General features: G+C 35.6%; 1 protein-coding gene across 2 annotated transcripts in view; it reads left to right on the top strand.

The window, feature by feature from the left end:
* LOC149782343 (mitofusin-2-like) overlaps positions 1 to 26756 on the top strand; it is an 89737-nt gene that overhangs the window by 16151 nt on the left and 46830 nt on the right. For both annotated transcript variants that reach the window (XM_089933721.1, XM_089933722.1), the window contains exons 6-9: positions 4883 to 4991; positions 5603 to 5707; positions 14861 to 15014; positions 25163 to 25230. In XM_089933721.1, the coding sequence (XP_089789847.1) occupies positions 4883 to 4991; positions 5603 to 5707; positions 14861 to 15014; positions 25163 to 25230 (436 nt within the window). The remainder of the gene's footprint in view (positions 1 to 4882; positions 4992 to 5602; positions 5708 to 14860; positions 15015 to 25162; positions 25231 to 26756) is intronic.

Here is a 26756-nt window from a genome sequence, read left to right as displayed (position 1 = left end):
GGGGAAAACCCCCTATTAGATACTACATTCATTTCTGCGAATGACAACTACATCAGATCACGTGGTAACTGTTTATGCACTGGTCGATATCTGCTATTGAAAGTAACTGGATCATAATCTCCAATCTCCAAAATGGCGGTCGTGGATTTCATTCAGTACTTACGAAGTTTTCATGATTAGAATCACAACTATGAAAGATTCAATAACCTAGGTAAAGGCTATGATATTGATGTAGGCAGCAATTAGTTTTTATAAATTATCAAATTCAGATGACTTAGTGATGAAGACGCAGATGAAAAACTTGTAAATTTCGAGTATGAGAAATGGCAGCTACGGTTGGTCACGTGGCCTCACTGACATGATGGTGAATGAATTTTCTCAAGATTTTAAAGCACATAAAAAAATTCTTCCGTGATAAATAATTACACAGCTATAACAATTGGACTTTACTCTTAAATTTTTCCACATATAATAGATGTGTACCAAAAATGTAAAATGGTTAAAATTGCAGTTAAACGTAACATACACTACATTGCTTAACAGTTCACAGGCAACCGTATGCATATGGAGTCAAATAGGTAACAGGTGTTCTATTTATAGCGCGCTGCACTTTGTAACTATGCTCTATGAGGTAAAGGGTTAAGTTGATGACGATCTAAAACTACAAGACTTGAAAAAAAGAAAAATTGTTCCTGCATAATAAATCAATTTGTCCACCATATTTAGTTACCAAACTTAGTGTGTGGCTTGCTCTGAGGGTAAGGAGGAAGAACCTAATTAATTTCAGGATCAGTACATCAAAGGTCAAGGTAATTGACAAGAAGAAAATTGTTTATGCACAGTAGCATTAGTTTTGAATCACATGCACAGATCAAACATTGTTGTGTAAGGATGGTTTGCACTTTGGTGAAGGATGAAGCCTATTGAATTCAGGGTTCAAAAGGTCTTGATTACTTTGATTGAAAGAAGCAAAACTGGTTTTTGCATAATAACTTTAGTTCTAGACCTCATACCTTGATCAGAGTTTGTGGCTTGCACTTTAGGTAGGGAATAAGTCATTTGATTTTGGGGTCAAAAGGTCAAAGCTTATGGCATTTGTGATTGATAGTAAAGTTCATTTTTGTAGAATAACTTTTGTTCTAGAATAAGTACCTTGACCAAACTTTGTGGACTGCGTGCTATTAGTGTAAAAAAGAAGCATACAGATCCAAGATTTCAGGGTCAGAGGTCAAGATGAAGTCGAATAAGAAAAGGTAATTTTTTGCACAATAAGTTTAATTCAAGACCACATTCCCTGACCAAAGGTTGAGTTAAATGAGATCTGATGATCAGTAGTTGTAAGAGTCAACCATATCCTACTTGTTGGTGCCAATAAAGAGTACTATTAAACATGATGCTTTTGTTCAAGCTGGTATTCTTATTGTGTAATAGTTGGAGTTGACATCTCTGCATGATGCCATCAGCATCTTTATACTATTCTCCTTCAGTTATCTCTGCTTTTGAAGGGCTTGGATATTGTTACAGAAGTATTTCTGCACACATATTCATATCTTAAAAATTCCACTTAAGGAGTCATTTTCAACCCCTTTTAGATTTGGGAGCACCAGTTATAAGTAAATTTTACAAGATTTAAATTTTGAGTGCACCTGCTTTCATGTTTTAGAGACTTTGTTACCATATATTTAAAGTCCAGCTGAGTCATACCAAAGACTTATAAAAATGGTACTAACAGCTGCCTCACTAGGCACTCAGCATTAAGAGGTTAGTGTTAAGACTGGTTGGCCTGGTGTCAGGATAATGTGGCTGGGTGGGACATCATGCTACATGTCTGCGACATGATGCCCTAGTGCTAGACATCACTTTAAGCTGCCACACTGCAGACATTGTAACGATATGACTGGAAAATTGTTAAAGCCGTGTTTTAAATCTAAATCACACACACCCACACACCATATATTTGAGGAATAGAAATTGATAATGTTAACTACCTGATTATATAAATTACTCTGTTCTTAACAGCATGAAAAATACAGAACCCAGAAGGCTATCTTTGAACTGATTGAGATCTCCACCATTTAACTACATATTCAGTTGCAGGATATGATAGTTGATTTTATGTCCTGAGCAATATCTATTCAAGAAAAACACACCTGCAGGCAACCAACACACATCCATGTGTGTTTTCCGCTCTTCAGAATTTGGCCTCATTACACGTCGCTTTGCAACTATTTAAATCTGCCCACTTTAAGTTGTATACATTTGCAGAAAAAGTAAAGGTGAATTGATTGGAGTGACCAACATATGCCCTGGATACTTTGGTGGTGTTTTCCCAGCCAAAGGGGGGAGTGTACCTCTTTTGAGTTCAAAATGAACAAGTTATGTTACGGATTAAGAACAAATATAAATGTCTATAAACCAATCATGCTAATGGAGTTATCTTATTGAAGCCTTTCCACCTTTGTTGACAGATACAGATAAATGTTCTTGGTCTTGGTCTTATAAACTTGTATTGGGCTAAATTACATACTCAGTGTCAATACTTATAAACTTGAATTGGGCTGATTACATATATCAATGTAAGTACCTATAAACTTGAATTAGGCTGACTAAATATATCAATGTAAGTACCTATAAATTTAAATTGGGCTGATTAAATATATCATTGTCAATACTTATAAACTTGTATTGGGCTAAATTACATACTCAGTGTCAATACTTATAAACTTGTATTGGGCTGATTACATATATCAATGTCATTACGTATAAACTTGTATTGGGCTGATTAAATATGTCAATACTTATAAACTTGTATTGGGTTACATTAAATATATCAGTGTCACTACCTATAACTTGTATTGGGCTAAATTAAGTACATCAGTGTCAATACTTATAAACTTGTATTGGGCTAATTAAATATGTCAATACTTATAAACTTGTATTGGGCTAAATTAAGTACATCAGTGTCAATACTTATAAACTTGTATTGGGCTAAATTAAGTACATCAGTGTCAATACTTATAAACTTGTATTGGGCTAAATTAAGTACATCAGTGTCAATACTTATAAACTTGTATTGGGCTAAATTACATACATCAGTGTCAATACTTATAAACTTGAACTGGGCTGAGTAAATATATCAATGTCAATACTTATTGACAATACTCCTCTTCTGACAATCGTATACTCATTATTCCCACTATGAAAACAAAGTCATATGGACAGCGTTCTTTTGCATACCAGGGCCCAGCAACGTGGAATGAATTGTCCACTGAACTTAGACACAAAGACACAGTGATCACATTCAAGAGGGCTCTCAAAACTCACTTATTTCGACTGCAAGAACAAACTTAAAGACCTAATAATATTTTCTACCTGAAATATTCTCAGCATGCTTTTTCATTTTTTAATGTTTTTCTAATTTCATGTTGTTTATTTTTGTAATAATATTATTATGTTTCTTATCTTATAGGTGTTGTCTAATGTTGTAAAGCGCTTAGAGCTTCTAAAGATTAGGTGCTTTACAAAGTCCTCATTATTATTATTATTATTGGGCTAAATTAAATACATCAGTCTCAGTACTTATAAACATGAACTGGGCTGATTCATTACATCAGTGTCAATACTCATAAACTTGAATTAGGTTGATTAAATACATCAGTGTCGATACTTATTAACTTGTATTGGGCTAAATTACATACATCAGTGTCAGTACTTATAAACTTGTATTGGGCTGATTCAGTATATCAACGTCAGTACTTATAAACTTGAATTGGGCTGAGTACATATATCAATGTCAATACCTATAAATTTGAATTGGGCTGATAAAATGAATCAATGTCAATCCTTATAAACTTGAATTGGGCTGATAAAAGATATCAGTGTCAATACTTATAAACTTGAATTGGGCTGAGTACGTATATCAATGTCAGTACATATAAACTTGTATTGGGCTGATAAAATACATCATTGTCAATACTTATAAACTTGAATTGGGCTGATAAAATATATCAGTGTCAATACTTATTAGTCTTGAATTGGGCTGATTAAAAAAATTCAATGTCAATCCCTATAAACTTGAATTGTGCTGATTTAATATATCAATGTCAATACTTATAAACTTGAATTGGGCTAAATTACATACATCATTGTCAATACTTATAAACTTGAATTGGGCTGATAAAATATATCAGTGTCAATACTTATTAGTCTTGAATTGGGCTGATTAAAAAAATTCAATGTCAATCCCTATAAACTTGAATTGTGCTGATTTAATATATCAATGTCAATATTTATAAACTTGAATTGGGCTAAATTACATACATCATTGTCAATACTTATGAACTTGAATTGGGCTGATAAAATATATCAGTGTCAATACTTATTAGTCTTGAATTGGGCTGATTAAAAAAATTCAATGTCAATCCCTGTAAACTTGAATTGTGCTGATTTAATATATCAATGTCAATCCCTATAAACTTGAATTGTGCTGATTTAATATATCAATGTCAATACTTATAAACTTGAATTGGGCTAAATTACATACATCAGTGTCAGTACTTAATGAACTTTTATTGGGCTAAATTACATACATCAGTGTCAATACTTATAAACTTGTATTGGGCTAAATTACATACATCAGTGTCAATACTTATAAACTTGAATTGGGCTAAATTACATACATCAGTGTCAGTACTTATGAACTTTTATTGGGCTGATTACATATATCAATGTCAATCCCTATAAACTTGAATTGGGCTGAAAAATATTTCAGTGTCGGTAATTTTTAATTCAGATTTACGTGGGCTTTGGCAATCTTATAGAAATGAATATGAAATATAGAATTTTCTGAGATGTTACTGAAGATATTTATTTTACCTTCCAGTCCAGGAATAGATGTGACACCAGACCTGGACATCTGGATAGACAAGTTCTGTCTGGATGCTGATGTTTTTGTCCTTGTGTCCAATGCTGAGTCAACACTAATGCAGACAGTAAGCTAGTATAATATGACGCATAAGCTAATATTATTGTTATATATATATATATGACTGGTAATCTAGGTATACATTTTGCTTTTAAGATCTGTCTGTTTATCTATCTATCCATCAGTCACTTTCATTTTTTGGAGCAATAATCTAAACTGTTCAAGATTTCCCTTTGAAACTGTATATACGTACCAGATTAATCATCAAGATTAGGTTTTAGGTCCTGTGTGCTGACAGACAGTTTGGGGAATACAGAGGGCTCAGTCTGAAAATTTAATTTAGACACACCTTGCATGCTGATAACCGCAAACAGTTGTGAGGGGACATAATGTTGGCTTTATTTGTTTATGACCTGTGTGCATTATAAGGAGGCAAAATTTCGCTGAGCTTGCTTGTTTATGACCTCAAGACAGTATCAGAAATTCACAGACTTTGTTTGTTCATGATCTCAAGAAACTCACTGACTTCGATTGTTGAGACAAAAAAATAATGGTAGGTTTAATTCTGTATAATCATTGTACAATTTTCGCTTGTTGCATGAATAGTATCAATTGAAAGAACTTGGTTTGTAATTATTAAAAAAATGTTTTATAATGACTGATTCATTCTGTTTTCAGGAGAAGAATTTTTTCCACAAAGTGAATGAACGTCTGTCAAAACCAAATTTATTCATTCTTCAGAACAGGTGGGACACCTCGGTATATGAGGAGGATGTTGAAGCGGTAAAGTTTTTTGTTACCTGTACAAGTTTAAAGCATTTGTCAAGTTATATCACCTGTCCATGTTGCAAGTGTGTACACATTATAAGTTTGTATATAGTACTCTTGCTACCTGTACACATAACAAGTATTTTGAAGGTTTCCTTACTATCATCTGTTAGCTGAGAGAAAGCTTTATTTTGAAATCGCTCATTTTTTAAAAACTGGTTTTGCTTATGGTTGCGAAAAATGGATAATGATACATATTTCAGCAAAACATGGTTTCTTAAAGGAAGCTGATACTTATGTTTATGCTATCTCTCGTATATTTAATGATTTCGAGTATAGTTACTGATGGTAAATCAGCAACTGTCTGCAGGCTTGGGAATTTAGAACAGGTCTGATGTGCCCTCGTGTATGTGGTTATGGGGTGCTAATGAAAGCAGAAGCTATGGTGTCTAAGAGAGATGACTTAATGGAGGCAGGAGTCGTGCTGGCTTGGTGGTTTGCATGCCAGACTTGTGACCAAAATGTATGGCTTTTAGCCCTACGATTAAATCAGCCCTGGTCAATGGAACCATGGTGGGTAAGTTTGGTGACCAATGAAACATGAGTTATGGTAGTTCATTGTGGTGACTAATGGGTATAGGAGCCATGGTCGCTCAGTAGCATGACTAATGGATGCATGAGCCGTGGTGGTTCACTGGGGTGACTGTTGGATGCAGGAGCCATGGTGGTTCATTGGGGTGACTATTGGATGCAGGAGCCATTGTAGCCCAGGGGGTTGACTGACAGGCATGGGATCATTTCATGTAATTTTTAGTTAGTTTGGGCAATAAGTTTGGGTTTCCACACTAGTGGGAGATTGGGACAGGCAGGAGAAAGAAGCAAATGCTAGACATACATTTGTACTAACATGTCTGTGATGTGTGATCTCTCTAAATGATTTTCATTGAAAAATTCCATCCTCTTGGCATCCTTGATAATGACTGCATTAAATGTTAAGTTCATGGTTGGATTACATCTAAAACAGATTTTAGGGCACCAACCAAACATAAATGGATTCAAATATAAAAGTGAGTGCTTCTTTTTAAGCAAAGGTACATAGTTTTAAAGACCTCTCTCTCAAAATTTAAATCAACCTTTTCTAAAAAGCTATCTTCATGTTAACATATGCAGTAATGCCGAGTAAAGTTAACAATTCTGTTCTGTAAATTTGAATAAGTTACATGCAGATTTATGAAATTCAATTGTTTCTCCTTCAAATATGTTCCCCAGACTCTTTACATTAACTTATTAATCCAGCCTTACTGATAGATGAAAATCATCTCTTTATGTTTATCTCATATTGACAGAGGGCATTAACTCTTGCCCATTATTTTCCGTTGCCAATGCTGGGTGTCGCTGGTTTCATATCTTCACTTCTGTATTGATGACATTGTACATTTTACCACCGACAATACATGACATCTTAGTGTTAAAATTGGACCATCCAACTTTCACTTTGGATTTATTGTGGTTGTACAGTCATTCTTCTACAGGTTGTATACATTATTTGTACAATTTCTGCCAATTTGAATAAAATTGTTACCTTTATAGACTCTTTTTAAGACCACGTTAAACCATGCTATCATTGCCCTCATGTTGTCATTTAGTGTGACACTGTTTCTTTAAACACATTACCCAATCATAATACCTTTGGAGAACTACTTCTACCTCGCAAATCCAGCCCTCCCTGATACTAATTTTAGCTAAAGGGAGCTAAAAGTTGTCTGCCGACCTATGTAGCGGTTGATCAGAGTGACATCCCCTTAGGTATAGGACTTGGCGGTTGTCATACATTTAGGTACTTGCACAAGGAGCGCAAGTGACTTTACACTAAGTTTGGACTATAATTATATTATGTACGTGGAAGTCTCTCATGCTTTTAAAAACTCCTGATATGTGTGTAAATCTATTTTGAAAGGGTGCATATCAGTGAGTTTTATTCAAAGGCATTCATAGTTTCTGGATACCAACTTAAATGTTTTTACTTGTATAGTGGTCCCCCTCTTATACTGCCAACCCTTCTGCACCAGGAAAGTGTCCTTTCCATAGGGGGACTATATTTGTTAGATATGTATATACTTGTATATAGTAGGAAAACTACATATAACTTAAAGCCAGTTAATATCTTCATTTAAAAGTAACGTTAATTATTAAAATGTTCTTCTTGTCTTAAAAACAGAGTTATTTCAATGTGCATTAATTAATAGTTCTTATTCTCAGGTGTGAAATGCGAGTGTGGTACTGTTGTCATGCACATTACAAAACCATTCAAAAATGTTACTTAAATCTTGGTACATACGTTCATTTGTATTTAAAATAATTCTCTTTCTATTTATTCCATTTTTCCACTGCTACAGAATCATCTCCTTATCTTTTACGATCTTGTTTATTTGAGTCTTCCCGATATAAAATGTTTCGGGAAGTGAACTCTCCCCATTCTCGTCAAGTCAAATAACATTTTCTTCTAAAGTATTTTTTCTTTGTTTACATAATGACATGTTAAAGTTTTATAATGATTTATTCCTATGTTGCTAATTGTACCTTATATTTATTTAATTTTGCAGGCGAAACTTTTGTAATCAAAATGCCTTATCAAGGAAGTGATACATGTACTGTCACATGTTTTTTGGTTTTTGTCTGGTACCATGTTTGTTCAATGTTAATTGTTTCCCTGGAGGAGTGTGTGTGTTAATTGATGAAATCTATTACCCTATCTGACCATGTTACGATCTTGACAATTACATCAGTTGTAATTGTCATTTAAAAAAAATATGCTGTGCAATGCCTAAAGCTCTATCAAAACATTGCTAACCCGATTTCTATCTTACCATGTTATGATATTGACAATTATGCCTGGTCATAATTCTCAATTAAGAAAAAAACCCAAATCAAATCCTCTGTGTGAAGCCCAAAGATCTATCAAAATACTGCTGACCCCATTTCCTGCAAATATCAGCAATAATGATATAATAATAACCTTAGTAGTACATTTACTTTAGTCAACACTTCTTCCAGTAACGAAAACCTGACACCTGGAAACAGACATTGTGAAAGATAATCAGATTACTTACCTTACCATAATTAACTATTGGTTCTGGACACATATTGATAATAAAATGTGGGTCCTTGTGAGGGGTCTATTTTACATTTGTGCACTAGAATGTTGGCCGCTGGTTGCGTTAGATGGGTGGCCTTTCTTGAGGTGTACTTCTGAACACAAACTCGTCGGTGCCAAGGGATTCTGGTCATAAAGGGTGGGTGGGTGCTGGTCATGGGGGGCCATTCATGAGGGGGACACTGCATAGGCAGTCTGTGGGCTTTTTTCTCTACAGGTAATTACCTTATTTTGGATATTGATGCACATTCTTTGTAAGTATCTATAATGGTGCCTCATTCGTGTCTTGCTCATGCTACATTGGTGACTTATGTCAAATGACAAGGCAGAACCAAGACCTTTGTGTCCTGGTGTGGGATTTTTTAAAGTGGTGTTGTCAGCAACAAATCCATATACAAATTCGCCATATCCTAGGACACCTAATGTACTAGCCAAAGCTTTGTGCCGGAACAGTCAACTAATACAGGCGGAATAGTCTCTTCATCCCTTGGTTTTTCATTCAGAAATGTAGCCGATGGTGGATCTGTTTGTGACATGGTGGAATACCAACTCCCAACCTTCATACCTCCAGTTCCAGACTCAAAGCCCACGCACTTGTCACTGTCAATAGATTGGAGCATCCTGGATGCATACGCCTACCCTCCAACACCTCTAATTCTAAAAAGTGATACAGAAGCTTGAGAATCAGATTGTTTCCTTATCCTTATTGCACCATTCAGAAGGGAGGAGTTGTGGATCAATGACCTCATCAATCTTGCAATAGGAACTCCTTGGAGACTTTGGATTTTCTGTCATCTACTCAAACAACCATGACTGGAGTTGTTTCAGTCCTACTCAGAGCTACAGAACCTGCATGTCTGGATCACATGAAATAGGCCCTCAGAAATAAGCAGTCATGGAGAGAGTCATTCTAGCAAGAAGGTCCTCCACTATGAAAGCATACAAAGGCAAATGGCATGTTTTCACCCAGTGTGCTCAAATGAACACATCATACCTGTCTAGGCATTTTTACTGCTAATAGCTAGCTTCCTCTGGCCCTTTGTAGAGAGAAAGTTTGTGCTGAGTTTGATTGCTGACACCTTTCATCATCACAAAAGAGAGGGTATCAGACAAAACAAGGATTATCTGACCTACTCTCCATCTTTGAGTGTACATGACCATAAATGTTAGCTTTATGCCCAATGTGGAACCTATCTTGGGTACTATCAGGCTGAAGAAGACATATCTGAACCACTTTCAGGTGTATCACTGGTGCACCTTTCATACAAGACCTGCTTCTTGATGGTGTTAGTGACTGTAGGCAGAATTGGCGAAATACATGCCCTGTCACAGACCCCAATTACGTGCAGTTCCGACAAAATGGGCTAGTCTTACTCTTGATGGCATTCTCTTTCATCATCAAGAATTGGCTTCCTTCCACAGGTAACCAGGCTTTCATCATGAAACCTCTTTATAGTCTGGACACATCAGCTGAAGGTCACCTACAAGACCCAGTTTAGGCTTTGAAGTGGTACATTAATAGAACAGAGCCTTTGCATTGAGGGAGATCATGGCTCTTTCTACTTCATATAAAAGGACAGGAGGATATATCAAAATGGACTATCTTGTCCTGGGTTAACTGGGTTATTGGCCTGGCATATAGAGAAATAACCCCCACTCATATTAATTTATTACAAATTTTCCCTCACAAGGATAGAGCAGTTGCCACCAGCCTTGCATTGGACTGGAACTGTTCACTAAATGATGTTAGTCCATGCTGTGGGATGGACATTGGAGCTCACATTCTTTTGCTTTTATCTGTGAGATCTTGTCATCCCAAAGGGCCCAATTCAATCTGTAGGACCTATATCTGCAGCCCTTCAAGGTCAATCAACAGCTTCTTAAGATATGGCTTCATGACTTATGCTGGATTTGTGGTTGTGGGATGTTTTCCCGATTTGAAGCTGCACCCCAGTGGATGGATTCCTCTCCTGTCAGGTTACCTAGAAGCTGTCTCGCATATTATAGGGGACCATCTCTCTCCACCTCTTACCTTTTCTCCTGAGGTATAATGATTTGGTAATGTATTTAAAGAAGAAACCAGTCTTTCCTAGCAAAAGAGGCTTCCCCTAGGGTTTTATTCAAGGCTGTTTCTTATTCAGAAGGCAAATGGCAATGATCGACCAGAGTCGACTTAACACGTTTTTCATCTCACCTTTGAAATAATTTCGAGGTGTCGATATTGATCTCTCTCTCATTCTGATGGGACAGGTATGCTGTTAGTATCGATCTGACCGACACACCAAGTGAAATAAATTTCTCTGCTTTGCTTACCGAGACAGGGTTTATCAATTAAATGTCCTAACCTTTGGCCTCAGCATCAGCCATTGGGTTTTTACTACGGTATGGATTGCTTAATCACCCTTTTCTGATCAACTTTGTCTACAACCTGAATCTGTTATGGCTTCATTGTGTTCATGTAATCAGGACTGTCCATTTCCCACAAGATATGGATTTCAGCGAGATAGTTCTTCTAACTCCTCAGATTATTAAATGTGGCAGTGGACTTGATAAAACTCAGCCTTATTTTGTATGCCCCTTACAAATGACATTGCTAGCACAATGGCACCCTTTACAAGTCTCCTTTATCAAACAGTCTAAAAGATGCCCAAGATAAGATCATTCCTGCATTGGCTGACCACTGGAATGCTGCTGGAGAAGCCCCAAACAGAAATAACTATGTACCAACATCACAACATACTGCTGGGATTCCCACCTTTTGCCAGACTTTACTTCTTTCAGTGGCCTGTGGGAGCCAGGGAGGTGGTGACCCACCTCCTCAAACAGGGGGCACCAAATCATCCAACCTGTGTATTCTGATTTAGCACATTCTACATTGATCCAACAATTTCCAAATCAATGTACAAATCAGACACATTTCAGGCAGACTCACTGTCTTGGCCAACATTCTCGCCAGGAAAGGTCATGTCCTTTACACGGAATGGTCTTATAGTCAATCAGTTGTTACTCAGATCTGCGAACTTTGTGGCATCAGATGATTGATCTTTTGCAATAAGGTTGAATCACCAGTTGCCTGCCTTTGTCTGTCTATTTCCAGACCCAGAAGCTTGGGCCATGGAAGCTCCATCAATCGACTGAGAGGCATGTGGATATTTGATAACACTTCCATGGTCTTGGTACCAAAATCAGTTCCGAATCTAAAGGGTCAGAAGTGCAAGATTATTCTGACAGCCCCTCTCAGATGGTACAAGTCCTGGGTTACTGATTAGCTCTATCTTGCAATAAATCTGTCCAGGAAGATTCCAGCCAACCTGAACCTTCACATGCAACCTTGGTCTCAGGTGTTCCATCCCTGCCATCATCTTTATGTTTGGCTCTTGTCCAGATAGCCTTGTGAGACCATTTGAATCTTCAGTTGTGGAGAGAATCTTGAGAGCAAGAAGGCCATCCAGTCTGAAGACTTACAAAGGAAAGTTACATGTTTTCAGGGACTGGTGCAAGATCAATAATATTGTCCCTCTAATTACCTCAATTCCTCAACTTGCTGACTTTATCTCTGGCTCTTTGAAGAGAGACATTAGGCCCAAATTGCTGTCAAAGGCAAGCACTCCATGATATTAGACACATTCCAGCACTGTGGTAGACGTGTTATCAGGCATGATAAAGACCTATCTGATCTTGTCACCAGTTTTGATCTGAATTGACCAAACTTCTTCATTTTGTTTCAAAAATTGAATCTTTCCTGGGTTTTTACTTGGCTCAATTCAAATAAATTCAAGCCTTTAGCCTACACTTTGCTAAAGTTATTATCATACAAAATGTGTTTCCAGATAGCTCTAGCTTCAGCATGCAGATTGAGTAAGCCTTTTTTTGTGTACCCCTTACAAATGACATGGCTAGCACATGTCTTTTCTGTTGACCCAAATTGTCTTCAGATTGGATGGTTTGGAAGTCCACTTGACTGAACTAGGCTTTGGAGCCAAAAATTGGTTACTGTAAGTAACCAAAGGATCATAATTTGCTTACTCTTTTTCATGAACAGGTTGAGAGCAGCAGCTGAGCAATGTCCTATTCATGCATTCAAGCACTACTTGAAATGCACAGAGGCAATTTTTAGCAAGTGCAATTGCCTCTTCTGGTCAAAGTGGGGAAACTTGATACCACCCCGCAAGCCTTTGTTTTGTGGCTGAAATGGATTATAAACTAGACATACTTGGAAGTCTGACAAGATCATAGTCAACTAATAAAGATTACTGCTCATGAAATTCGAGCGATCTCTGCAAGCCTCACATTAGAATGTAACATTTTGATCCAAGTTGTAGTAGAAATTGTTGACTAGAATGCAGCGATAGCTTTCTCGAGTTTTATCTTGGAGATTTAGCTTCGCAGAGGCAAACCTTCAGTCTGGTGGGTCCAGTGGCTGCAGCTCAGGTGACCACCAGATCCAGTTAAAACAATCTTACTGGATTTGCCAGTGAAATGTTGGTAAGATTTCAATAATTTTCTTCTTAACCATATGTGGGGGTCACAAATCAAGACCCTAGGCTGTGTTGTTTATGTAATTAGAACAGGTTATCATTCACATGGGATAATCCAACCCTCATTCCCTAGAAGAATACCCATAGTAGAGGCAGGATGCTTATCATTCCCTCCTCCCTATTACCTTTCTCTTAAAGAAATGTATTTGGGGAGCCTGTTTGAATGAGAAAGCAAATTTGAAGTAAATTGTGTTTATTAGAGAATACTTTCCCAATCACATTACTTAAAAACTCTCCAAACCACCCTGCCTTGCCTTCTGGTCAAAGCAGGGAAACTGGATATCACCCCTCAAGCCCTTGTTTTGTGGCTGAAATGGATTATATACTAGACATACTTGGAAGTCTGACAAGATCATAGTCAACTAATAAAGATTACTGCTCATTAGTATATCACTCAGCTAGAAAACTATGGATACAGTGGCAAGGGGAGGTAATGGGCAAGAGTTATCACGCTTTGTCTACATCAGATAGAAAAAGACGATTTTTGTCTTTTAGTAGGGTTGGATTTGTGAGGTAGCAGTCTAATATCCCCTGATATAATGTGATTGGGTAAGTATTCTTGAAGAAACACAATTTACTTAAAAATTTCTTTTTCTTCTTCCAGTGATACATCCAGCAGTATAGTACATGGTCATATGACTATTTCGGACATATTAGGAGAGTTTAAAAATAGAAACAGCTTTTGATATTAAAAGATACAATTTCTAAACTAAACCATTGTTGATTCCATTCAATAAGGGTCATAAATGAACCTTGGAAAAATTAATTGCATTAGTTGAGCTTGCTACAGCCAGTTTCATTACTGGACTGCATTAGTTGAGTTTACCACAGCTATTTTTATTATTGGACTGACTGCACTTTTAGAGCTGCTTTGAAGGCAGAAGATTAAAATTCAACGTTGTTGGAGTAAATTTGTTGGCACATCAGCTCCAGCTTCTTGCACCTCATTTATCATAAAATATTTTAAATGTGTTCTTCAGTAAGGAGAATTTTAGGTTAAATGTTTTGAATTATAACAACTAGTAATTCAGAATTTTGTAAGATATATTGTTTCTAAAATTGACCATTTTTATATAAATTCATCCTCAGTCACCATAGAAGGACAAATTCTAACAGCCGTGTTGACTGCAAACACCATAAAAGGACAACAAACAAAATCCATGTTGATTGTTTTATTTTTCTTGATGCTGACAGGTGTTTGATGCAGCCATGTTGATTGTTTTATTTTTCTTGATGCTGACAGGTGTTTGATGCAGCCATGTTGATTGTTTTATTTTTCTTGATGCTGACAGGTGTTTGATGCAGCCATGTTGATTGTTTTATTTTTCTTGATGCTGACAGGTGTTTGATGCAGCCATGTTGTTTTATTTTTCTTGATGCTGACAGGTGTTTGATGCAGCCATGTTGTTTTATTTTTCTTGATGCTGACAGGTGTTTGATGCATCCATGTTGTTTTATTTTTCTTGATGCTGACAGGTGAAACAGCAGCACCTAGAGCGGAATCTTGAGTTCTTGGTGGATGAGTTGGGCGTGACGGACAATAAAGAGGGTTATGAGAGAGTCTTTTTTGTATCAGCTCGTGAGGCCCTGGTCTCGCGTCTGAACCAGGATAAAGGAACACCAACACCAAGTAAGTTCACATGTGGTAAAGTGAATGATAGGATACTGACCATTCACTGTATGGCCTCTTGAGCTCATTTGGTTTCCAAATTTCAGATACTTAATTATTTCCTTGTCAGCATTGAATATCATAAAAGACATAGGGTCAGAGTTTTTTTTTTGTATAACAGCCATCTGCCCCGTCAGGCTGGTAAGCATTGAGTTTTTGGTTTAAGTGTTTTCAAGTGCAATATCCTCAGAAAGCTTCCTGGCACAAGGATGTCAGTTAGCCAACAGACATGATGCCTATTACAAACATTAAAAGCAGAAAATTTAAAACAATCAACCTCTAAACATAATTTTACCAACATTGTTTGAAAGCATCATGCTGTGAAGAATTTTAAAGTCTGTGCAAAAATTTCAGATCTGTCATCAAGCTTGGCCACTGATGCTAAAAATAGATGACCTTGAAACAACAGATTATCAAAATGAGCTCATCCAGATTTTACCAGACTGGACCATAAATATTCTAGCTAGAAGGCCTTTGAATTTTGAAGAGATGATAATGTTCTGCTTTTAAATTTTGCTGCATTGCTGAAACATTTTTTTATAAAACTTAAATCACAGTTTCTTCAAAAACACTTTAACCGAAGCATACTGCCAAGAAGAACTTTAAGTTTTGTGCAGATGATGCTGATCCACATTTCAGTATGGTCATTGTTACAATAAATTGCTTAATGTTTAAATGATTTGTAAAAGTTCAATTTCCAAACCAGTCAAAAGAATTTGACAAGACATCCTGGTATGAGTCATTTCAAGCTTGCATGAATGATACTGATCTACAGTGTGACTGCAATTAGTAAAATAGGAAAAATGCCATTAAATGTCAGAAAGGTTTATACTAGCCTAGATTTCTTGTCCAACTAACCTTGCATATGGCTTTAGGTAGATGTCAGCCAAGTGAGCAGTTTCAGTCCCACATGGGCCTCATGTACATTGATGATTACAAAATATAACATTTGTGGTATTAAAACTTTGGTATAATTTTATTTTTACATAGACCCAGTGTAAAATTTGTTGAAGCTCCATGTCATGCTCTTATTTTGATCTCCAAATAAAGATGCACATCTTGGGTTGATGTGAAAAATGGCAAACAAGTGACTGATTGGTGAATTTTCAGTGTAAAGGATACATTTTCTTTGCAAACCTCTAATAAGTAAGCCACTAATCACATGAGCATAACTTGGAAACCATCCCATCAGTCAAATGACAATTTAAGTAAAACTCTCCTTAACAATAAATTTAGAAAGCAGTCAATTAATTTCATTTATTTATGTAATGAATGCAAGTTTTTCTTCTAAAGATTCGATTTTTGAAAACGTTTTATTTTAAACTTCTAGCTCATTTTTCCATTTAATGATTTACTGTCATGCAATTCAAATTAGAAAAGCAAGTAAAACAAAACTGGGAGTTTTTAATTGACAGACTGAACATTCATTTTTTTAGACAGTCGAAATTTGCAGTGAAAGTTGCATTGCTAGTTGTGCTTGCTCAAGGCATGTCCTAAATTTTATTATATGGCAATGAATATTTCTCTTTAAAGAAAACATTGCATTATTTCATGAAACCATTACCTCATGATACTTTGATCAACATCTTGTCAGGGTCTGTAGCAGACCTTGAAAACCTTGAAAAGCCTTGAAAAATAAATTTGTGCCTGAAGGTCTTGAAAACAGATTGAAAATTCAAAATATTGTCTGGGTACCTTGAAAAGTCTTGATTTTCTTGAAACCAAAAAGAATTAATAAATAGTTTTCATTTTACAGATGTAAATAAAAAGGAAAAGGAAAAAATAACCCCCTCAACTAAAACAATCCATTAAGTTTGTGATTGAATGGAAATTTCCACATCTGATCATTGTGCAGTCATACATTTTGAACTTCCGGTGGTATGAAGCCTGTATGTAGCCATGGTTTAAATATGAATCATTGTACACTTTGAAATGTCTGGCTGCCGATTCCAACTTCGGTGTTGAGAGAGTGTGCTTTTCGGTCACATGCAGCTGGAAAAAAACCCACCCATTACAGCTAATATGGCAAAACATAAAGCCTTCAGCATGAAATTGTTTTTGATGGAAGAGGTATCTGTGAACAAAGTTTTAAAATAAAAACTGTAAAGTCTTAATTATGAAATCAGTTCCATCTGGTTCTATTTTTGGATTGAGGGGAAATAGGACAAAAAATAATTGCAATGAACGTGATAAATCTAAAAATATAGAATACAGCTGAGAGAAATATTAAAATAAAATGAAATAGTTTAAAATATCCATACGCTGTTTTTATATAAGTGATGACATAAATAAAACAAATGTCTTTGTTAATTTTTGTTTGTTTTATGGGGGTGGGTGAAGAAGAAAAGCAGGTATGGAAAAGACATTAAGACAATGACAGCTGCTGCTGATGACTATGCATTGAAAGCAGAGACTCATAGGACAATTTAAATTATCACGACATCAAATAGTTTGAGGAAAAGTGTTGAGGACAAAATCGCTGAACTTGGAGCTCTTGAAAAACAGATTGATGACAAGCTACAAGAACTGAAAAATTCACTCTAAATATTTTGGACTTTGTAAATTGTGTAGCGTAGACAGAGTAAAATGAACATTGTTCAGTGACGGTACATTATTCTAATGTCCAGATGTAGGATGTTTGGTAATGGGAATGATATCAGTGATCATACTCTTGTCTTCATGTCTTTTTTATATAATAAATTTGCAAGAAATGTTCCTTGTAAGAAGTAATAGTAAGTATTAAGTTGTGTTTACATAGTTTCATTGACGTATCCTTTAAAATTAATATAAGAATGCAACTTGAAAAACATGATTTTAAACCTTGAAAAACTTTGAAAAAACCTTTAATATTTTGAAAGAAATATGCTAACCCTATCTTGTAGAAATAGTCTTTTTTAAGTAGATGCTTATTGGTATTCAGCTTATTTGGAATGTTTTCAGAAATTAAAATAAAGCATTTGCATTTTACCTAGATCTTCATCTCATCACTTTCAGGAATGTTTTGAGTATTTCTATGTTTAAAACAAAAATGGACACAAATATTAGCTTAGAGGTATTTCAACCCTTTCAGAGCCTGCAGCATGCTGTCTACAACAGACCTGCCAACCCTTCTGATTTTGCCATAAGTCTTATGAGAATTACCCTTATGATATGGACTTTCTTAATAAAAGCAAAAACTATGGAAAAATTATTGTTGCGGAAAATTCTGGATAACTGGTTCATCCGTATTTGACTTGGATCTGGGTTTCATATCAGAATTAGTTGAATTTGTCAGGGAACCAGACTAACTTTACAGAAGTACCTCAGATGCTTTAAACTGCACAGTTTTTCATTTTGAAGCATCTGCTTAATCAAACAGTTGATTATAAAATTTGTAAAAATGGCATCCAGTATACTGCTGAAAACAAAGCAGAATTTAAGCATCTTAAAATGTGTTAATAATCAGCACAGAGGAATAAAAAGGAATATTCTTGTGAATAAAAACTGGATGGGACACAGGTTTATTGGACATCACTTGCCAATTTGAGTATGTTTCATGGCAGGAGATATGATTGTCGCTGTGTGAAATGGAAAAAAAATCCAAGACTTTCATCAAATTGAGAAATAGCAACATGCCATTGATCTGCATAGTGTTTGGAACTGAATTTTGTACAATTGAACTAGTGGTTAATAATGTGTACATGCACATTACAAACTTTTTTCATTTGAATATAATGTTTACCGTAGCTGGATGTTTTGAATACCAAACCTTTAAAGACATTTTCCAGTTTTACAATAGCAGTTTATGATATTTTGTTACACCTTAATGAAAACTGGTCAAACTTATGGAACAAAATCAACTGTCTTACTGAGACGGTCTCATCAGGGTTCACAGGTCGCTACACTTCCTTTGTTAAAAATAATTTGTGTTCCTAACAATAAAGTACTTTCTGTTTTTGGTTCCTCTGGTCTTGGAAACCTAATAGAGCTCAAAAAAGGGAAATAATTCAGGATCTGATCCTATGAGGAAATTATTAGAGTTCATAGTATATGATTACCTCCCTTTATATACTTTGACTGCTTCTGTTTAGTACTGAAACTAGTTTTTGAAAATGTTCATAAAGGTCATTGTATTTGAATAGGTTCTCCCAATGAAATTTTAAAGTAATTTCTTGTTAAGAAATAAAGTATGATTTAAAATGTATAATTCATATAGCATGTATTAAATCAGACAATATGTATTTCAGTGGAAATTGGTATTTTGCTTATGGTTATAGAGACGGAAATTTGATTCTCAGTATCTTGTCATTTATGTTCCTCCTTTTGGTCCAGTTTAATGTATAATATTATCCAAACCCTGCTGTCTGCATTCTCTATACTTTGAGTATCTCTGTTATGGGTTACAAAACATTACAAAATATATTCTGTAACATGGTAGAAGTAGAAATGTATTGCATTAGGACCATCTGCCTCAGATGTGGGAGGTCTCGGGTTTGAACCCTGGCTGAGTAATGCCAAAGGGTAGTCAGTAGTCTGTTTGATGCAACCTCTTGACAGGCAAAAACTTTATTCATTATAACAAGTATTTAATAGATCTAATTCAGAATATTTTCACTAGTTTGATTTTACTGCCTGGTGGTCTAGTGGTTAGGGCATCTGAATCAGATGTGGGAGGTCATGGGTTTGATCCCCGGCCAAGTCATTCCAGATACTTCTAAAAGTGGTACTAACAGCTGCCTCGCTTGGCATCCAGCATTAATAGGTTAGTGCTAGGGCTGGTCCGCCTGGTGTCGGGATAATGTGACTGGGTGGGACATTATTCTATCTGTCTGTGCCATGATGTCGCAGTGCTAGATGTAACTATATACTGTCACAATGCAGACATCGTAGCTGTATGACTGAATTTTTCTAAAGCATCATTAAAAATCCAAAACACACACAAACACATGCATTATGACCATTCACAGATGAAAACTGATTAGAATGTGACATGACATTTGTGAACAAATGGAGAATTGCCTAAGTTTGTTAATAATAACATTTTAAAACTACAACTTGACTGATATGTTATTTTAAATCAGTTATATTTTGATTTTTAAGCAGGTAAATTTCACATTTCATTAGTGGGGGTTACTCAGAAATGAGGCCATTTAGCAAATTCTTTTTATCTATATCTGTCTTGTAAATAGACATTGAAAGATGTTGCTAATGTGTTGATTGCTGTAAATTGAAATTTACTACATGGCTGATATTCATGATAGTCAAATCATCACAGACACCTCTCAGTCTTGATAAAAGAATCCTTATTACAATTTAACCTTAAATTGTTTCAGTTAGTGTGAGAATATTCATAGCATAGTAAATACTATTCTAATATGACAACAGAATCAGCACTCCTTGAAATTCCATCAGTTTGTGAATATGAAATGGTCTTTAAATTTTTCAGTAGGTTCCAAAAGGTACTCATTTCCTGCATTAGTATACCCATATTTACAGCAATTAATAGAAGAAAAAAAAGACTTCTTACCATACTGTGGACTCTTGCTGTTGATGACATTGATAGATTTTAAATATTATCTTAAGACAGTATAATAACCATTCTGTTTGAAGAATGACAACAATACCTCACTGTCCTCTATCACAGATTAGACACCCAATCACCAAGTGTATAATGTGTTCCAGTGTATAACAGTTTTATAATTTTTACTTCAGTGCTATCTCCAGTTGGTCATGGTAATTATTTTAGATGAGGCAGAGAACCAGTCTGCATTTAGAAGGGCTTTATTATGCACAGTTAGTGCAGATAACCTGTCTGCATTTATTAAGGGTTTTATTTTGCACAGCTCAACCTGTTCTTTTTTTAGAAATTCTCAGCATGGAGGACATGTGTCTAATAAGAATTGGCATTGCATTTAAATTTTAAACTTTATTCAGTTGAGAAAGAAACATTACTTATCGTAAGATAACTATATATTAAAGTAAAGGTGTTGAGTAAACAATTCTAAATTCATTCTTCTGTGAATTAAACAAATTTGAATTGCATTGTTTTGTCTATCTTCCTGCCTTTTCTCACCAAATGTGTGACATGTACTGACATTCCACACAGGATGATCAATGGCCTAAAATGACCAAACACTAATGTAGTAAACATCACCCAGATGATCACTTGCAGGTATATTTATGATTAAGCATTTGAGTGAAGATAGGTTGTTGATGGTTGTCACTCATTCTTCAAGATGGATCCTTTGAATTTCATTCCAATCTTTCTTATGTCACTTTTAATATTTGATATACTAGTACCAAAGGATGTAGGGATGAACAAAAAAATGATTTTCTTATCAGACTACATGTTTTAAGATAAATCCTCTCTAATCCAAACCTAAATTACCTGTCCATTGCATGCTGTCCCAACTGTTTCAAAATATGTCAGCAGAGATTGAAAAATCTTGGAGAGAAAAAAAATCCCCTTATCTTGTAAGACCAATACTTAAAATCCGCTTTCCCAGTCACACTAATACTAAAAATTCATTTTCCCATTCAGACTGATACTAAAAATCCACTTTCCCAATGCACTTTCCCAGTAAGACTGATACTAAAAATCCACTTTTCCAGTCACACTAATACTAAAAATTCACTTTCCCAGTCAGGCTGATACTAAAAATCCATTTTTCCAGTCACACTAATACTAAAAATCCACTTTCCCAGTCAGACTGATACTAAAAATCCACTTTTCCCATCACGCTGTTACTAAAAAATCAACTTTCCCAGTTGGATTGGTACTAAAAATCCTCTTTCCCAGTCAGATTGATACTAAAATTTGACTTGCCCAGTCTGGATGATACTAAAATTTTACTTGCCCAGTCAGGATGATACTAAAATTTGACTTGCCCAGTCAGATGGATACTAAAATTTGACTTGCCCAGTCAGACTGATACTAAAATTTGACTTACCCAGTCAGGATGATACTAAAATTTGACTTGCCCAGTCAGACTGATACAGTAAAACCTATTATGAGAGACCGCCCCTTCTGCCAACCAAAAGCGGTCTCTCAAGACAGGTGGTCTGTCATAAGAGGTGTGTGAAAATGGACTGGTTTTCAGGGTCTATAGTTAGCATTGTTGAAAAATAAATAATACCCATACTCACTGTACATGTATCATATCCCTTATTCATGAATCTTGTTAAATAATGCATGCATTCCTCTCAAAATATCTTTATATAATAAAGATATACATCTATCAAACGAGAATAAAATTTATATTTCAACATCACATTAATATATACAAAAAATTAACAGTTAGATATGATGTATATATCTTATTTTATACACTTATTCACTTGTTTTTTTTAAAGAAATCCATTATACTTCTTTGTTGACATGTTTTACTCAGCTATTTGGTCTGAACATGTATCTCAATTATTGCCCTTTCATGAATCCACTTCCCACTTACTGGTATGTTTTTACTCCTTGCGACACAAAACCACTCCCATACTCGCTCGTTCAGATCTCCGTAAACTGTCCGTCGTGCCGTGGCATATTTCCTCTGTGCTTGTGCACCTTTCTGCCATTCGTTTCTAATGGACTTCTTGTCTTTGATTACATTTTGAACTTGCATTTTACCGACGCTTAAGCTGACTGCTATTTTGTGAGTGGTCTCGCCTTTTTCATTTCTTTCAATGACATTAATCCTTTCTTCCAGTGTTAAAATTTTTCTTTTTTTCAGCAGAGATTCTGCCATTGTTATTAGTGTTGACGTTATAAAGACTATCGGTTTTGATCAGGTTTTGGGGAATTGTGGAATAAATATATATTATGTACCAATGAATGAAACCAAAAGACATAATTAACTCATTAGGAAACAATACTGTACATTTATTCTGAGACGAAGTTTAAATCAATAGCGTTATAGCTCGATAAACAAATGTTCCGACCATCTGCACCCACGTAAACAGATTGTGGCTTGGTGAAACACTAACAAAAGAAATAAAAAATAATTTTAAAAAAATCCGGAAATGATTCTCACTTACTAGTATTAAAGACAATGAGCTCATTCACCCTCCAGGCATTATGGATTAACTGGAAAGCAAACGACGTACTCAAACCAACACTGAAGCCCTTTCAAACGATTTCTCACTTGGACATAAGGACTACCGGCGTTTTGTGAGTTTTCATACAGATAAAGAAAAAATACAAACCTCTAAATAGACTGCGTATATCCATCATTACTCCCTTTGATGTTACTCTTACTGGATATTCACATGACTTCGGCACTACAATGGCGGTTAGTGACATGTACTTTTAGTCTGGTTTACTGCAGTTTACAAATGACACCGTACGCTGGAGTTGTAAATTTCACAAAACTGGTACTGTAGCAAGACAAATTATTTTTAAATACTTTATTAGAGCAATCTTTGCTATTTATGCAGTCTTTGTTACAAAGGATTAAATGATGGTTAGAGGTGTTTATCCCGATATATGGTTGTTCAACTGTAGTGTTATTTAATGTGCACTTTGTTTGCATGCTACATTTATCCCGAGCTCTAGTGTTTACAAAGGATTAAGTTAAGGTCAGTGGTGTCAATCTGTTTTGATTTTTTGGCGATGCGGTCATTCATAGCAGTGTCAAAATGCATATTTTGCCAAGAAATCGCGGTCACTGGTCGCGTTCAGCAGGTGGTCGTTCATAACAGAGCGTTTATATAGTAAAATCGATCTGTGCATTACGATTGTGGTCGGAAATGACAGGTGGTCGCTCATAGCAGAGGTCGCTCATGACAGGTTTTACTGTACTAAGATTTTACTTGACCAGTCAGACTGTTACTAAAATTTTGCTTGCCCAGTCAGGATGATACTAAAAGGTTCTGATTGCACTGAATAAACTCTTCTTACTCAAGCAGGTATTATAGAAATAAAAAAGGTGACAGTGTTAATGGCATAACTTTGATTGTGTGAAAGTGTGCTTTCCATAACCTTTTTGTGTCCTTTTAACACCAATTGTAAATAATTACAGAGATCAATGTGTTCTTTCTTTATTAGCAGTGAACAATGAGAGCTAAACTCTTGTTTGAGCTTATCAAGACAAATGTAAAACAAAAATTCTGGTAGATAGTATGGTTGTTCTTGTTGTTTTAGTTATTGTTGTTTTGGGGTTTGACTCCATTTCTCAGCATTATATAGACTGTACCAGGGTCTTCCATTAAATTTGAAGTTGGAGGATGATTTGCTAAAGTGGGTGATGATGGTGGGGTTTGGGAGACCTCGACCAATGGGATTTTTTTTTTTAAAGTAGCAAGGTATAAAGTAAAAGTAGCTAGGTAAACCACCCAGCTCCCGGCTGGTAAGAAAAGCTCTGCTATACATGGCAGTCAGACTAACTGGTCGATGAAGAACCTGGTAAAATGCAGTAAAATCCACAGACCCACAGGAAGTTACTGGCAAGCTTTCTCACATACTCACATTGACTGGCCCGAGACTCTTTGTCACACGGAAAGGTGAAATGGCAGTGATCGGTAAAGATGAGTGGTTTAGACCACTCCTTCACCTGGGGACCACTAGAAAGTATGGACTTTCAGTGAAATTGTCAGTATTCTGAACAAGATATTCCTTTCATTAAAGAGAAGCACTCTTCACCCCTGAATCTACATTCACCTGTTCAGATGATTTTTTTAAACTTAACTGCTGGAAATTTTAAAATGCCATTTCAAGTTGGACAGGTAAATTTTCATCTTCTGATCTGGATATCCACAGTGACAACTGTCAAAATTATTTCATTAGCCTTGAGGAGTCCACAGTAACAAATATCAAAATTATTTCATTAGCCTTGAGGAGTCCCCTGTGACAGATATCCAGATTATTTCGTTAGCCTTGAGGAGTCCACAGTGACAAATATCAAAATTATTTCATAAGCCTTGAGGAATCTACAGTGAAACTATCAAAAAATATTTCATTAGCCTTGAAAGAGGTTGGATAAGGTTCAGTGTACAAAAGTATCAGTTTTTTGCCAGATATAGGTTATGTTTTCTGCAAATTTATTATTTTCAACTTTTTTATTTAGAAAAATATGCATTTACAGTCCAGTAATATCAATTGTTTTGTCATTGTTTTGTCATGTCATATATCTTTGTTGCAGCTGGGACACTTCAAGAGGGTTTTCAAGCCAGATTGTTTGAATTTGCAAATTTTGAAAGGAAGTTTGAGGTATGTTAATGAAATATCATTTTCCCCTTGTTACAAGTCTGTGCTCTTAAAATAATTAACAGAAAAGAGTGAAAGACAACAATCTTTTTAAAATTTAAAAATTTAAATTTATTTCCCTAGAATACAAAGTGAAAATGAGAAAAAAGAACTTATGGTATTTTGAATTAAATCCCAAAATAATCTAAGAATTAACTCAGGCATAAGTCCTAGTAATTTAAGGTCCTCAATAAAACTCTGTACAAGTCCTGAAGAAATCCTAAAATGAAGGCGATGACGTGTCTGTTATAGCTTATAGAGTGTTGATGTGTCAACAGTTTTTGTTGAATCACAGTAATAAAATTCCAGGTTTGAATTCAGTATAAATTTCATTGAATGTCTTTATCCAAGAATTTTATCAGAGCACTTTTATATTTCCAGAGAAAATAATCATATGATTTCAGTAATTTGGAGAAAAAGATTCCTGGCCCCCACCAGTACTGGACACAGCATACAACTTCATTCTGCTAAAACTTAAAGATTACAAGATTATATAGTTCTTTTCTTGACCTTTAGCATTTTCTAAAAAAAATAACCATTACCTAATGGAAAATAACCATCTCAAATGATCCTGATGTTTACAAAATCAAAGACCGCTCCGGTGGCCTAGTGGTTAGTTTTTGCCTCGGATGCGGGATCTCGTGGGTTCGATGCCCGGTTGAGTCATACCAAAGACTTACAAAAATGGTACTAACAGCTGCCTCGCTTGGTGCTCAGCGTTAAGAGGTTAGTGTTAGGACTGGTCGGTCTGGTGTCAGAATAATGTGACTGGGTGGGTCATCATGCTACATGTCTGCGGCATGATGCCCCAGTGCTAGACCTCACTATAAACTGTCACACTGCAGACATCGTAGCGATATGATTGAAAAATTGTTAAAGCTACATTAAAAATCCAGATCACACACACACACACACACACAAAATCAAAACCATAACCTGGATTATACACTCAGGAAATTCCAAAGCATAGGCCCAAATAAACATGTTTACTTCTAATAATAGTGATCCTTATATCACTATGTAACAAATCTTTGTTCCTGGGTAGTAAGTGTTATTTTGTAATTGCTTATGCCTAAAAAGTATAGAAAATGACTATTATTCCCCACAATCTTTGCTTTTGTGACCAGGACAGTGATATTTTAAAATTTACCTATTTCCAATGAGTAAACAGTCAAATTTGTGTCTTTTCGTTCACATAAAGTCAGAAAAAATCAACATATAAATCAAGATTAACATGTATTTATACTAAAATAATACCAAAATGACCACAAAAGATTTAGAAGTGAGTAGTTTTTCAAGATTTACGATTGTACTGTAAATCGCTTTAATGAATCAGACCCATATATAGTGTCTCTCATCATGTTCTGATTATACTGTCCTTGGTAGTGATGTTAAAAGTCCAGTATATCCTTGCTATGCTCCTCTGAGTACGCTTCCATGTTCTCCTCGAATTTATCCAGATGAGCATCAAGGATATGGACTTTGAGGGA

Source organism: Sinohyriopsis cumingii, chromosome 15, assembly GCF_028554795.1.
Source record: "Sinohyriopsis cumingii isolate HCF-2022 chromosome 15, ASM2855479v2, whole genome shotgun sequence".
Classification (NCBI taxonomy): domain Eukaryota; kingdom Metazoa; phylum Mollusca; class Bivalvia; order Unionida; family Unionidae; genus Sinohyriopsis; species Sinohyriopsis cumingii.
This window is presented reverse-complemented; position numbering and strand designations above follow the sequence as displayed.